We start from the raw sequence: 10,851 nt of genomic DNA, 5'->3' as shown, positions 1-10,851 counted from the left end.
CTGGTGGCGGGTTAGTGGTCCTAGATCCCCCTAAGAACACTCAAGGTGGGGTACAAGACTGGATACAGGGTGCTTGGTGGGTCCTATTGACCCTGCAACCCTCAAGGGTGAGGCCTGGGTGTGGGGTCATTGGGCTGTTGCTCCCCATAAAGCTCAAAAGGGGAAACAAGGCCTGGGGGGATGATTAGTGGTCCTAGTACCCCCACAATAAGGCTCACGGGAGGGGATACAAAGCCTCGTAGAGGGCTTAGCAGTTCTCTGAGGAGATTTATGAGGTCTGGTGGGGCAGGTAGTGCTGCAGTCCTGCCCCAGGGTTTAAGGCCTGCCTGTGCTGCAGGGAGAAGCAGGGTCCTCTCCATCAGGGTGTTCTTTGGGGTCGTGGGGCCTGAGAAACAATGGCAGGGCACAGGTGATGGCCTGCCTGTGTCCCAAGGCAGGTGGGGCAGTGGTGTGCTGTCCCCAGTGCCAGTGGAGAATGCAGCTTTGCAAGGGGCTTCTCATAAAAGTCTGTTTCACAGGGCAATGTGCAGCTGAACAGGACTTGTGTTTTGTAGGTAGTGAGAAACAAGGACAGTGGCACCGCACTTGATGGTGATGTGTTCACATCTTGCTTTGTTCTCCCCTGATCAAAGCCATGCAGATGCATTTATTCTGGTAACTTTCAGTCATATTGAGGTGAGGAGATACAGCACTGATTCTCTACTATTTTCTGACCTAGCTTTTAGCAGTTCTGCCTGCAGGAGTAAAGACTTCAGTCCTGCTTCCTGCAGCGCTTCCCCCTAGGCTGCGCTACAGCCCTACAGCATCTACACCCGTGCTCCAATAGCCAGCTTTTTAAGAGGGAGGATGTTTGTGGGTTCTGCCCTGTGTGCCCCCTCCCTCCACCCACCCCGGCCCGCAGAAGTACATTCAGTTTGCAAGGAAGTAACTCACTATTCGTTTTTTCAAAGCCACCTGAGCAGCCTGGTGCATGAGCACATGCCTTGCCTATCACTAGCATCAGAGTTTGGGCTGGGAGGTTTGCTTAGCGCAAAGCAGAATATAGGCTTGAATTAAGCTATTGTATTTTTGCAGAATCGGTGTACAAATAAGCAAAGTTTCTAGCTTGCTATTGATGACAGAGAACCATACATAGGGCAGATGCAAAGTTAAGTGTGTTACTTTAATAACTTCATTTTTACAGTTACTCCTGTAGATGCAGCAGAAAACACATAAATATGGAAAGTGAGAGAACTTTGGAAGATCAGTTACCATGAGCTGCTAGCAGCAGCAAGTAGTGGTGCATGCTTTCTGTCAAGTGATCTTCACCTAGCTTTGAGCAAAATGGTGACAGCTTCTCTTGTCTCTTTGCTCTTGGAGGTTTGGACAGACCTTTGACAGGATGTTGGGATTTCTGAAGAACCCGGTTGTGGTTACTGCGGAGATAAATGTGAACCTTGTGGCATTGACTGTGATGGGATTAATAAGCCGTCTTTGGGGGCTTTCCTATCCACGGGCTGTAGTGTAAGTAAAATAGTTTATTTTTACTTGAATGACACAGACTTTTGTTTTTTAAACATTTGTGACTAAGAATGCAGGTGCGGAAGAGCAGAGCTTGCCTGATGTTAGCCTCTGTAAATACAGTGATACAGAAACTCCTGAGGGGAAGGTAAAGGGGCAAAGCCACGGTCCTTCATTGTATTCCTAGCTTTCTGCACCAACAAGTCAGTGTTTCCTTTTTTCTTAGTATTACTTCCAGTTAGATGTGACATATTTCTTCCTCTTGTGTTTCAGTTTTGATGAAGTTTATTATGGCCAATTCGTTTCACTCTACATGAAGAGGATCTTCTTTGTGGATGACAGCGGCCCACCTTTTGGCCATATGCTGCTAGCTTTGGGAGGTAGGGCATCCCCTGAAATTGAGAAGTGTCTGTTGCCTGTTGCTGTGGAATAGAGAAGTGCTCATTAGAAATGAGCTGTCAGATCCTGTTACTGGAGGAAAGCACAAGGCAGCCGAGAGATTCTGTCGTAGAGAGAATTAGGATTTCCCTTACTTAGTATTGTTAGGGTGCTCTTGCATGAGTACTGGGGAGTTGATGGAGCCATGTATCCATTATCTCATTGTTAACCAGTCCTTTGGATAAAGAGAAAGGTAAGATAAGAACTGCTAGTGACTAGAAATAGTAGGCAACAATCAGACTTTCAGGCCTGAGTTCCTTTCTGTAGCTGAGATACGCACAACATAAAGGTGTCTGTATGGGAAGGAGAGATTAAATATACATGTAACTTTGTGACTGAGAATCTGTTGTTCCCAATTCACATTCTTCACGCCTCTGCACATTATCAAGGACTGCTGCAGGCAAAACAGTACGAAAGAGGACGCTTTTGGGAAAGAGGGCTTTCATTCATGGAGAAGCTATGTGTTCGGGAAATGGTTCCAGGACCAATTTAGTACCAGTTTTTATACTTGTTTTGAGACTGGAAATTCTGAATTGTTGCTTATGTTGTAGGTTACTTAGGAGGATTTGATGGAAACTTCTTATGGAACAGGATTGGAGCTGGTAAGAGCTGATTTTAACTGTCTCATTCTTTTGAGAAAATAAGCAGTATTTCAGCAGCTGACAGATTCCTTTTGCCTGACTAGTGGAAATAGTGCTTTATCTGACACCTTCACTCCTCCTCTTCAGTAAGTCTTCTGCAGATCTCGAACAGAAGTTTAAGGCATTATGTTTCCATAGCACAGATTTTTTAAATCGATTAAAACGGTTTAAGCAGTAGAAGACTGGCAATAAATTACTAAGGGCAGGAGTTAGATTCAACAACTTGTTGTAGTCATAAGGAGTTCTGTATTGATCTGTCTTCTCTGCAATCAATAGTTTCCAAACTTGTGAATCACTGTTGTCTCCTCTTTCAGAATATAGCATGAACGTGCCTGTTTGGTCCTTGCGACTCCTGCCAGCTCTGGCTGGTGCTCTGTGTGTGCCTTTAGCATACCAGATTTTGGTAGAACTGCAGTTTTCCCACTGTTCTGCACTTGGAGCTGCTCTTCTGATTCTCTTAGGTGAGATTATTCCCCTGGACCCCATTCTTCACAACAGAGGGAGAAGAGTCCCTTCTCCCCTTGTGAATTTTTAGGTTGCATAAAAGGCTGGAGTAGCATCTAATGCTACAATTAGATGCTAACAACATATAATGCTGACAACACATTGGAGCCCACTTTCATCCCTGGCCTGTAGCAGTCTCTGGTGGGCCTCTCTGGTCTCCTCTATCCTTACAGCTCTGCAGCAGGCCACCATTATAGGCTGAGGCTTTCTACAAGTTCATTTCATTATTAAGCAAAGCGGGCAGCCTTAACAGACTCACAGAAGACCACTTTTCTTGCATCCAAAGAGGCCTGTACTCTCTTCCTCAGAGGTTTACAGGATGACTTAGAACATGCTGTTTTTTAACAGCAGGATGACCCTACTTACAGTCAGAGGTCATCAAATTTCTTCATCTCCAAACTGCAGCAAACCAGTCTGTGTCCTTAGCACCATGATTTGACACTGTTCTGGTGTGTATAACTCAGGTTGTTTTTTTTCTCTGAGGATCTACTGGCAGCTGCCTGAAAGGGAAGGAGCCTCTCAACAGCCCTTTAGCAGTCTGATAAGAGAAACCTCTCCTAGCTACTGGCTGCTCTGATTCTGGCTCAGGGAATCTTGCACAAAGCAGCTCATTGCAGCTCCCTGTCTTGAAGATTTGTCATCATGCGTATTGCCTGCTGGGGTCACTGCCTTGACTCTCTTTGCCTTGAGAAGCACCTCTCTGGATTTCCCAGTATTGATTTTCTTTGCCTTTGTAGGCAAGCACAGCACCTTTACCTGCCTCCTGCTAGACTTTACTACTTGCCCACCTCTTTGTCCTTGGAGACAGTTATGGCCATGTACTTTGCTCCTGCTGGAAGGTTTTTATCCCTTTTAACCCAACACCTCCCTATTACAGCCAGTAAGATTGCAAATGAATTGGCTGTCCTTAAAGGGGCAGGTCCTTCTGTTCGATAATGATGTGATTGTCTGAGGTACCACTTGCCTATAGATAAGTTTCTCTAATTTTGTGTCTGTCTCTCTTTTCTGACAGAGAACTCTTTGATCACTCAGTCAAGGTTCATGCTTCTGGAATCAATACTGATCTTTTTTATCCTACTTGCAGTTTTGTCCTACCTGAAGTTCTACAATTTGCAAAGGCACAGGTAAAGCTGGATTGTCTCCCACCCTTTTGGATATTCTTGTGGTGACTTTTTTTTTGCCACAGACTGTGTGGGGGTTTTTTTTTCTGTAAGTCACTTCACCATTCTGCAACTCACTTCATCTATCTGTAAAATACAATGCTTTGACCTCTCAGATGGCTGCCCCAGAAGTTTTCTCTTCTGAGCGGTGTTAAAGACTGTTTTAACTGGTAGCAAGGTTGTCTTTTTTATTTTACAATGAAGATAAAATCCCTTGGAACACTCCTTTGCCCACCTAGATTTTTTATTGGAAGGTTTCCTTCTGTGCACAGAAACATGGATGATAACAGGTCACTTAACGCTCCTTCGTTACTGTTTACAGGCACTGAATTTAGTGATTTGCCTCTTGTGACTTCACAGTTCTCTGATCCGTGCAAAGGATAAAGTAATCTTTAGTAAAGTAATATTATCTTTAAACTGAGCCCAGCAAGTGATTTAATACATTTCTTTTATCTGCTGTAGTATCAGAAGGCAGGTAGCGTTCCGTTTTGCTTTTCAGGATACAGAGAAGTACATTTAACAACACCCTGTAGGTCAGAGCTGAGCGTTGGTGGCATGGGAGGTTCAGAATTAGATACCTTTGAGCAGAATAAGGAATAGTGAGGTCCAGCAAGTCATTTTCCGGTTAAATTAGCTGAATTCAGGATCCGAAGAAGGTGCCCAGATCACCATAACATCATTTCCTTTGTCCTTTTATTTAAGTTCCTTCTCTGGGAGCTGGTGGTTTTGGCTTCTGTTGACTGGAGTAGCTTGTTCTTGTGCAGTTGGGTAAGTGATGACGTCTTACTTTGTTTTAGTAAGCTGGCTTTCCTGCCTACCATCTGAGGTATCAGTGGACCTTTGGATTTTGAAGGCTGATTATTGGTGCTGTTCTGAGCAGGCATCTCCATGACTCTTAGTGAGTTAGGTCGTTTCTGTAGAGAGGATGTCAATTCACAGTGGGCAATACCAGGCATTAGAGGGTACTGTCCTGGGAAGAACAAAATGCGTTTCTCAGAGATGTCTTTATGTACTAAATTAGCATCAGCATTTCACCCCTCCTTCCTACTTTCTTCAAGCTTCAGTTAGTCTGAATTTAGGGACTCTGTGCTTTGTGATCTGCCATCTTGTTATCAAGAAAGTTCTGTGTCACTGCAGTTATTTAATGTAATTGGCAAACAAATGATATCTTCTGATGTCAAAGCCTTGAGGCTTATTTATGTTCTTGTACCAAACTTGTCATGGATCTAAATCCTTGGACTTTAATGCATCCTGGTCAAGAGAAAGTTTGAATGTTTACGTCTTGTATTAAGTAATTGCGTAGTTTTTAACTGTGTTCAATTTTTATGCATTTTTTTCTCAGAGTGAAATACATGGGTGTGTTTACCTATATGCTGCTCTTGGCCATCACAGGATTCCACTTCTGGCACATGATAGGAGACCATAAATTGTCAAATGTAGGTAGCACAACATGCAAAATCTATTATACGTAACTTTTCAGTACAGGAGCCAGCTAGGAGCCTTGCAAGCCCACAGATAGCAATGCTGTCTGTAGCTAGTTTTTGTACTAAAATTCCTTGTCATAGTCTGCAAACCCTTCTGTCATAGAACACTTTCCCAGCTCAGTTGCTGGAGAAGATGGAGTTAAATTTAGATAAGTATGTGTGCATGGCTGGCTTTTTTGCTCTTATCCATGTCTTGGTGATTTATGGCTCAAAACCTATACTGTTTCATATACCTCCTGCTGGCTCCAGTTCAAATCCTCGGAGGAAGTTATCCAGCTGTCTATGAAGTTATAGCTGAATGAGGGTGGCTGGGGAAACTTAAAAAAGACAAACAAAACAAGCCAAGTGCATATTTTTACTATCTGGAGCATGAAACCACTGAGTTCTCTGTATTCTTCTAGGTTTCCTTGACGTGCCATTTTCTAGCTAGGGGACTGGCCCTCATCATCATCCCAGTGGCAATGTACCTGTCCTTCTTCTATGTTCACTTGGCTTTGCTGTATCGCTCTGGGCCTCATGACCAGATTATGACAAGTGCTTTCCAAGCCAGCTTAGAGGTAAAGGAAGTGTGGTCATGAAAGTGATTTATTAGGGGAGAAGAGGAGGAAATCTGTCTTGTGTTCACTAGTAGAAGAAAGGTGTGCAATCTTGTTCCTTTGATCGCGTATATTTGTTCATGTCATTTAACTGCTTTGCTGCTGTAGTACTGTTTTAAGATGAAGCAATAATAACTGAAATCCTAATAACAGATGAAAAGATTTTCCCAGCGACCCAAGAACAGTATGTTTACTCTTCTGCTGAAGATTTGTCCCTTCCTACAGGATACTCCACAAAAGTAGATACAGTACTGAATTCTTAAGTGATGACGTTGTATACTACAGGATGGTAGTATGGTTTTCTGTAGGAAGGTGCTTAGTCTGTCTTTTAGAACAGCATGGCTTTAGGGATATTCCCTGAGACCCTGTAGTCTTTCAGGCATTGGTGTATTTACTGTCTGCTGGGTATGATGCTGCGAGACTTGATTGTTGTAGCTACAACCAAATGAGACGGCATTGTGCTAAGATACTGCTATGTTAAAGTTACAAGTGACTCTTAATGGAATTTAAACAACCTCCGGGTTGTTGCTTCTTCTTTCCACTTACCCTATCATTATGTTCCTCAGGGTGGGCTGGCTCGAATCACTCAGGGTCAGCCCTTAGAGGTGGCCTACGGCTCTCAAATTACTCTGCGGAACGTGTTGGGCAAGCCCATGCAGTGTTGGCTCCATTCTCACACGAATACTTATCCCATCAGGTGAGCAGTCTGGTTGGGGCTGTATTGTTAGGGTTGCTCTGGTTCTTCACCTGCCAGTCCAAGTATCTCAGTTTGGGTCCTGGCAATCTCTTCATTAGTCCTCGGAGCACACTGCAGATGCACAGATTCTCTGTGCTCTGTAGGGATGGAGCCGTCATCTGGTGCTGGTTTGTACTGCTATGACTCTATTAGCACAAAAATGTACTGTTACACACCTGTGGGTTTTTTAACCTTCTGTACAGGTATGAGAATGGCCGAGGTAGTTCCCATCAACAGCAGGTGACCTGCTATCCCTTCAAGGATGTGAACAACTGGTGGATTGTCAAAGATCCTGGCATGTGAGTACGCAAGAGATTTAAATGCCAAGCTGCTGTGAGCACAGCTTCTGTATGCTTCCAAAACCTAACCAGGGCATACCTTGTATTGAACATAACTGTTCTCTGCTTATTGGCATAGAGGCCATGTGTGATGCTAAATAATTTCAGCTGCAGAGTTGGTAAGGGCAGCTCTTTGCACAGTCCTCCTCAGTATGGTAAAAGCATTATTGAGGACTCTGAAATTCTGTCTGAACTGCTCCTGCCAGAACATAGGCTGTGTTGTGCACAACGGGAACTTCAAAGACTCATGAGAGTGGTGGGAACTCTTCAGGTGTTTTGCATGAAAGGGAAGTTCTGCTTTTTGAAGTGTGTGAGCCATGGCATTAGAGTGCCTTGATGAGTTTTATCAAACTTGAATGGTTCTCAGAAGGGAGTAGAAATCACTTTTGCAGAATGAGTATTTCTTTGTATTTAAAGTGGGGGATGAGCTGTAGAATCTGCCACATGGGGAGGGAGTGGCACATCCAAGTGGGTGCCTGTGTCTGAGAGGGCTGGTTCATGCTGAAGTGTTTTGCCATTGTAACTGTCAGTGAGGAGTAGGACTCTTTGCTCTTGTAGTTTTGCCAGTAAAAGCCCTTGTGTGATATCATTTCATACTGATCAAAAAGTTGCTTTTGTAGGTTTCTTGTGTTGCTCTGGGAACTGCATAAACAGTCCTACCAGAAGGACTATGTGCCGTTATAAATCATATCCACATTGGGAAGGTTTGTCCATAATGCAAACCTTTCAAGCAGGGACTCTACCAGAACCACAGAAACCCAGCATCTTCTTAAAAATTTTCAAAGTCAAGACTTCTACAAGCCCTGGAGGCTGTGAAGTCCTTCTGTAGAACAGTAGAATACAGGCAGCAGTTAGGTGAACTGTAACGTCCCCCTTGCCAAAGCATGCCTTAGCCCTGTCCAGAAGCAAGACGAGAGTTTGGTCTTCGTGGTGGAGATACCCATTGATCTCTGTTATAATTCTGCCAAAAATTATAAGTAAGAACACCTGTCAGACCTCACTGAAGCCCTTACTCATTTCACAGAAGCCACCAACCAGCTGTGTGGTGGGAATAATCTGAACTCGCTCCTGACTGACCTGGATTCAGATCACTGACCTAATGGCTGGGCTTTGGGTATCCCATTACCGATCCTCTGAGTCACTCTGCCCTTAACTCACCTTTGCCTTGGTGAGCTTTGTTTTCCATTCTAGTACAATCTATAGATTGCTTGAATTTCTCATCCTACTGCCTGAATGTTTGTCCCTGCCTGCAGCTTCTTGACCTAACGGTTTGGTCATGACGAGGTTGCATTATATACAAAGAAGAATGTAATAATTTCCTCTTGGGTGTCACTCCACCAGGCAGCAGCTGGTGGTGAGTAACCCACCCCGTCCTGTCAGGCACGGACACATCGTGCAGCTGGTCCACGGCATCACAACTCGGTACCTCAACACGTAAGTCCTTTCCTCATACTCTCTCAGGCTCTGCCGATCCTGCTGGCTCATTCTGCTTTGTTGTCTCTCAGAATAACTATTCAGGGGTTGAAGCGCAGTGACCCTTGCATTCAGATATGCTATAAACTGCCTGTTATTCATGGATTCTCAGAATGGTGGGGCTAGGAGGGACCTTGTGGTTACTTACATAAGCCATCCCTGTGGCCCACAGAAAGGATGCTGTATGCTTATTTATTTTTTGCAGTTGACCTGGCAGTGGGATTTCATACTAATCACAAACTGTTCAGTGGCTGATAGCTGTTTCTGGTCTTCTCTACTAGTGGCCTTTAGAGGGGCTAGTGTGGTTTCACCCATGTTCACAATTCATGATAGTTCTGCAGATTCCTAAATACATAGTCCCCTTTGTGAGTCTTCATCCTTGTCCCTTCACTGCCTCTGCCTCAGGCAGGTGCAGATATTTAGTATTTTGTGTAACTTGACTTAACTCAAAGTCATCTACCAGCTCCACTGACATTGATGGCATACTCCTGCATAAAGGTTGTGTTCTCAAAGTTAGGAGAATGTATTGGAGAATGCAGTGTGCTGTGTCTGATTGCCACAGATTCTTGCCTGTTTTGCAGACTCTAGTATGAAATTGCCTCCTGACTGCTTCCCAAAGGGTGTCTGTGTGTACTTGAATATCACTCAGATTAGGAAGGGGATGTTCTGAGCTTGGGTTTTTGCTATGTCCCTTCCAAACCTAGTTTGTTCATTACTGGAAACCCCAGTGAACAGCATGTCTGTTTGCCACAATCACCGCTTGTTCTTCAGCCTGGCATAGGCATCTGTATTGGCTTCCTCTGAGCTGTTCCTGGCAGCTCTTGGTAGTGGGGAGTGTTCTCTTTCAGAGTAAACAGTGCAATCTGTATAAATGAGTTGCTTGGTTTTGCTTTATTACTGAATCTGGTCTAAGGCAATTCAATACTTTTATAGGTTTGCTTTTTATATGAGTTTGGGAAGTGGTGTTGGAGGATCTTACTTTACTCGTCTTCTAGGCATGATGTTGCTGCCCCTCTTAGCCCCCACTCCCAAGAAGTTTCCTGCTATATTGATTATAACATCTCCATGCCAGCACAGAACCTTTGGAGAGTGGTGAGTGGTCAAAGGGAAGGGAGGAGCTCATCGTGTTCCAGCAGAAACAGCTGAGACAACATAATGATCAAAAGACATCTTTCTGTTGTAGGAAATTGTAAATCGGGAGTCTGACACAGATGTGTGGAAGACAATTCTGTCGGAAGTGAGGTTTGTTCACGTGAACACCTCTGCAGTGCTAAAGGCAAGCGGATTTATGTTTATTTACTTACAGCTTTTCCTCCATGCAGTTCTTGTAATCTCATAAACTGCTAATCTCTCTGCTCCAGAATGCCTAAACCACTGAAACAAAAAACCAGATAAGTAAATAAAAGGAAACAATAAACTTGCTCAGTGTGATAAAAGGGCAGTATGTGTTTCAGGTAGTCATACTTCATTCTTTTTCAGCCTGCAGAGCCATCCTGCTTCTCAGGATGTTGTGAAAACTGTCCAGATACTGCCTCAGAAATTGATGCTGAGCCTGTGTGTAGTTATGTGGCAGAAGCTGGAATGGTTAAGGAGGATCTCACCACAGAGCTTCTCAGAATCACTGACTTCACAGCTGTAGCATTTGTTGAGACAGTATTGCACAGTGACTCTTCATGTACTTTCTAGTAGTCCCCTGCTGTGATCTGCTGTTCAGGCAGGGCCTAGGAACTTCCATCCTGAAGTCCAAATTGGCAGAACTCTAAGTTTACAGTCATCTTTCACTTTCAGCTCAGTGGAGCATCTTTACCCGAGTGGGGATACCGGCAGCTGGAGGTTGTTGGAGAGAAACTGTCCAAAGGCTACCACCAGAGCATGGTGTGGAATGTGGAAGAGCACAGATATGGGAAAAGTACGTCTCAGCCATGTTATCAAAGCAGATTTCTGTGACTGGGGGAGGCTTCATGTTGATGGGAAGGTGGTA

At 44.2% G+C, this 10,851-nt stretch overlaps 1 protein-coding gene across 1 annotated transcript in view; it reads left to right on the top strand.

Annotated features, from left to right (window-relative positions):
- Positions 1–549: 549 nt before the first annotated feature.
- Positions 550–10,851, top strand: part of POMT1 (protein-O-mannosyltransferase 1) — a gene marked incomplete at its 3' end in the record, with an annotated part of 11,888 nt that continues 1,586 nt past the window's right edge. Inside the window, exons 1-15 of the mRNA XM_010284780.1 lie at positions 550–675; positions 1,360–1,503; positions 1,774–1,880; positions 2,490–2,540; positions 2,894–3,040; positions 4,096–4,207; positions 4,946–5,011; positions 5,586–5,679; positions 6,129–6,284; positions 6,890–7,020; positions 7,263–7,358; positions 8,739–8,831; positions 9,866–9,962; positions 10,054–10,146; positions 10,659–10,779. Coding sequence (XP_010283082.1) covers positions 1,382–1,503; positions 1,774–1,880; positions 2,490–2,540; positions 2,894–3,040; positions 4,096–4,207; positions 4,946–5,011; positions 5,586–5,679; positions 6,129–6,284; positions 6,890–7,020; positions 7,263–7,358; positions 8,739–8,831; positions 9,866–9,962; positions 10,054–10,146; positions 10,659–10,779 — 1,486 coding nt within the window. The remainder of the gene's footprint in view (positions 676–1,359; positions 1,504–1,773; positions 1,881–2,489; positions 2,541–2,893; positions 3,041–4,095; positions 4,208–4,945; positions 5,012–5,585; positions 5,680–6,128; positions 6,285–6,889; positions 7,021–7,262; positions 7,359–8,738; positions 8,832–9,865; positions 9,963–10,053; positions 10,147–10,658; positions 10,780–10,851) is intronic.

The sequence above is a fragment of the Phaethon lepturus genome, unplaced genomic scaffold, assembly GCF_000687285.1.
Source record: "Phaethon lepturus isolate BGI_N335 unplaced genomic scaffold, ASM68728v1 scaffold54093, whole genome shotgun sequence".
Taxonomy (NCBI): Eukaryota; Metazoa; Chordata; class Aves; order Phaethontiformes; family Phaethontidae; genus Phaethon; species Phaethon lepturus.
The sequence above is the reverse complement of the archived record's forward strand: the minus strand, read 5'-3'. Positions and strand labels throughout refer to the sequence as shown.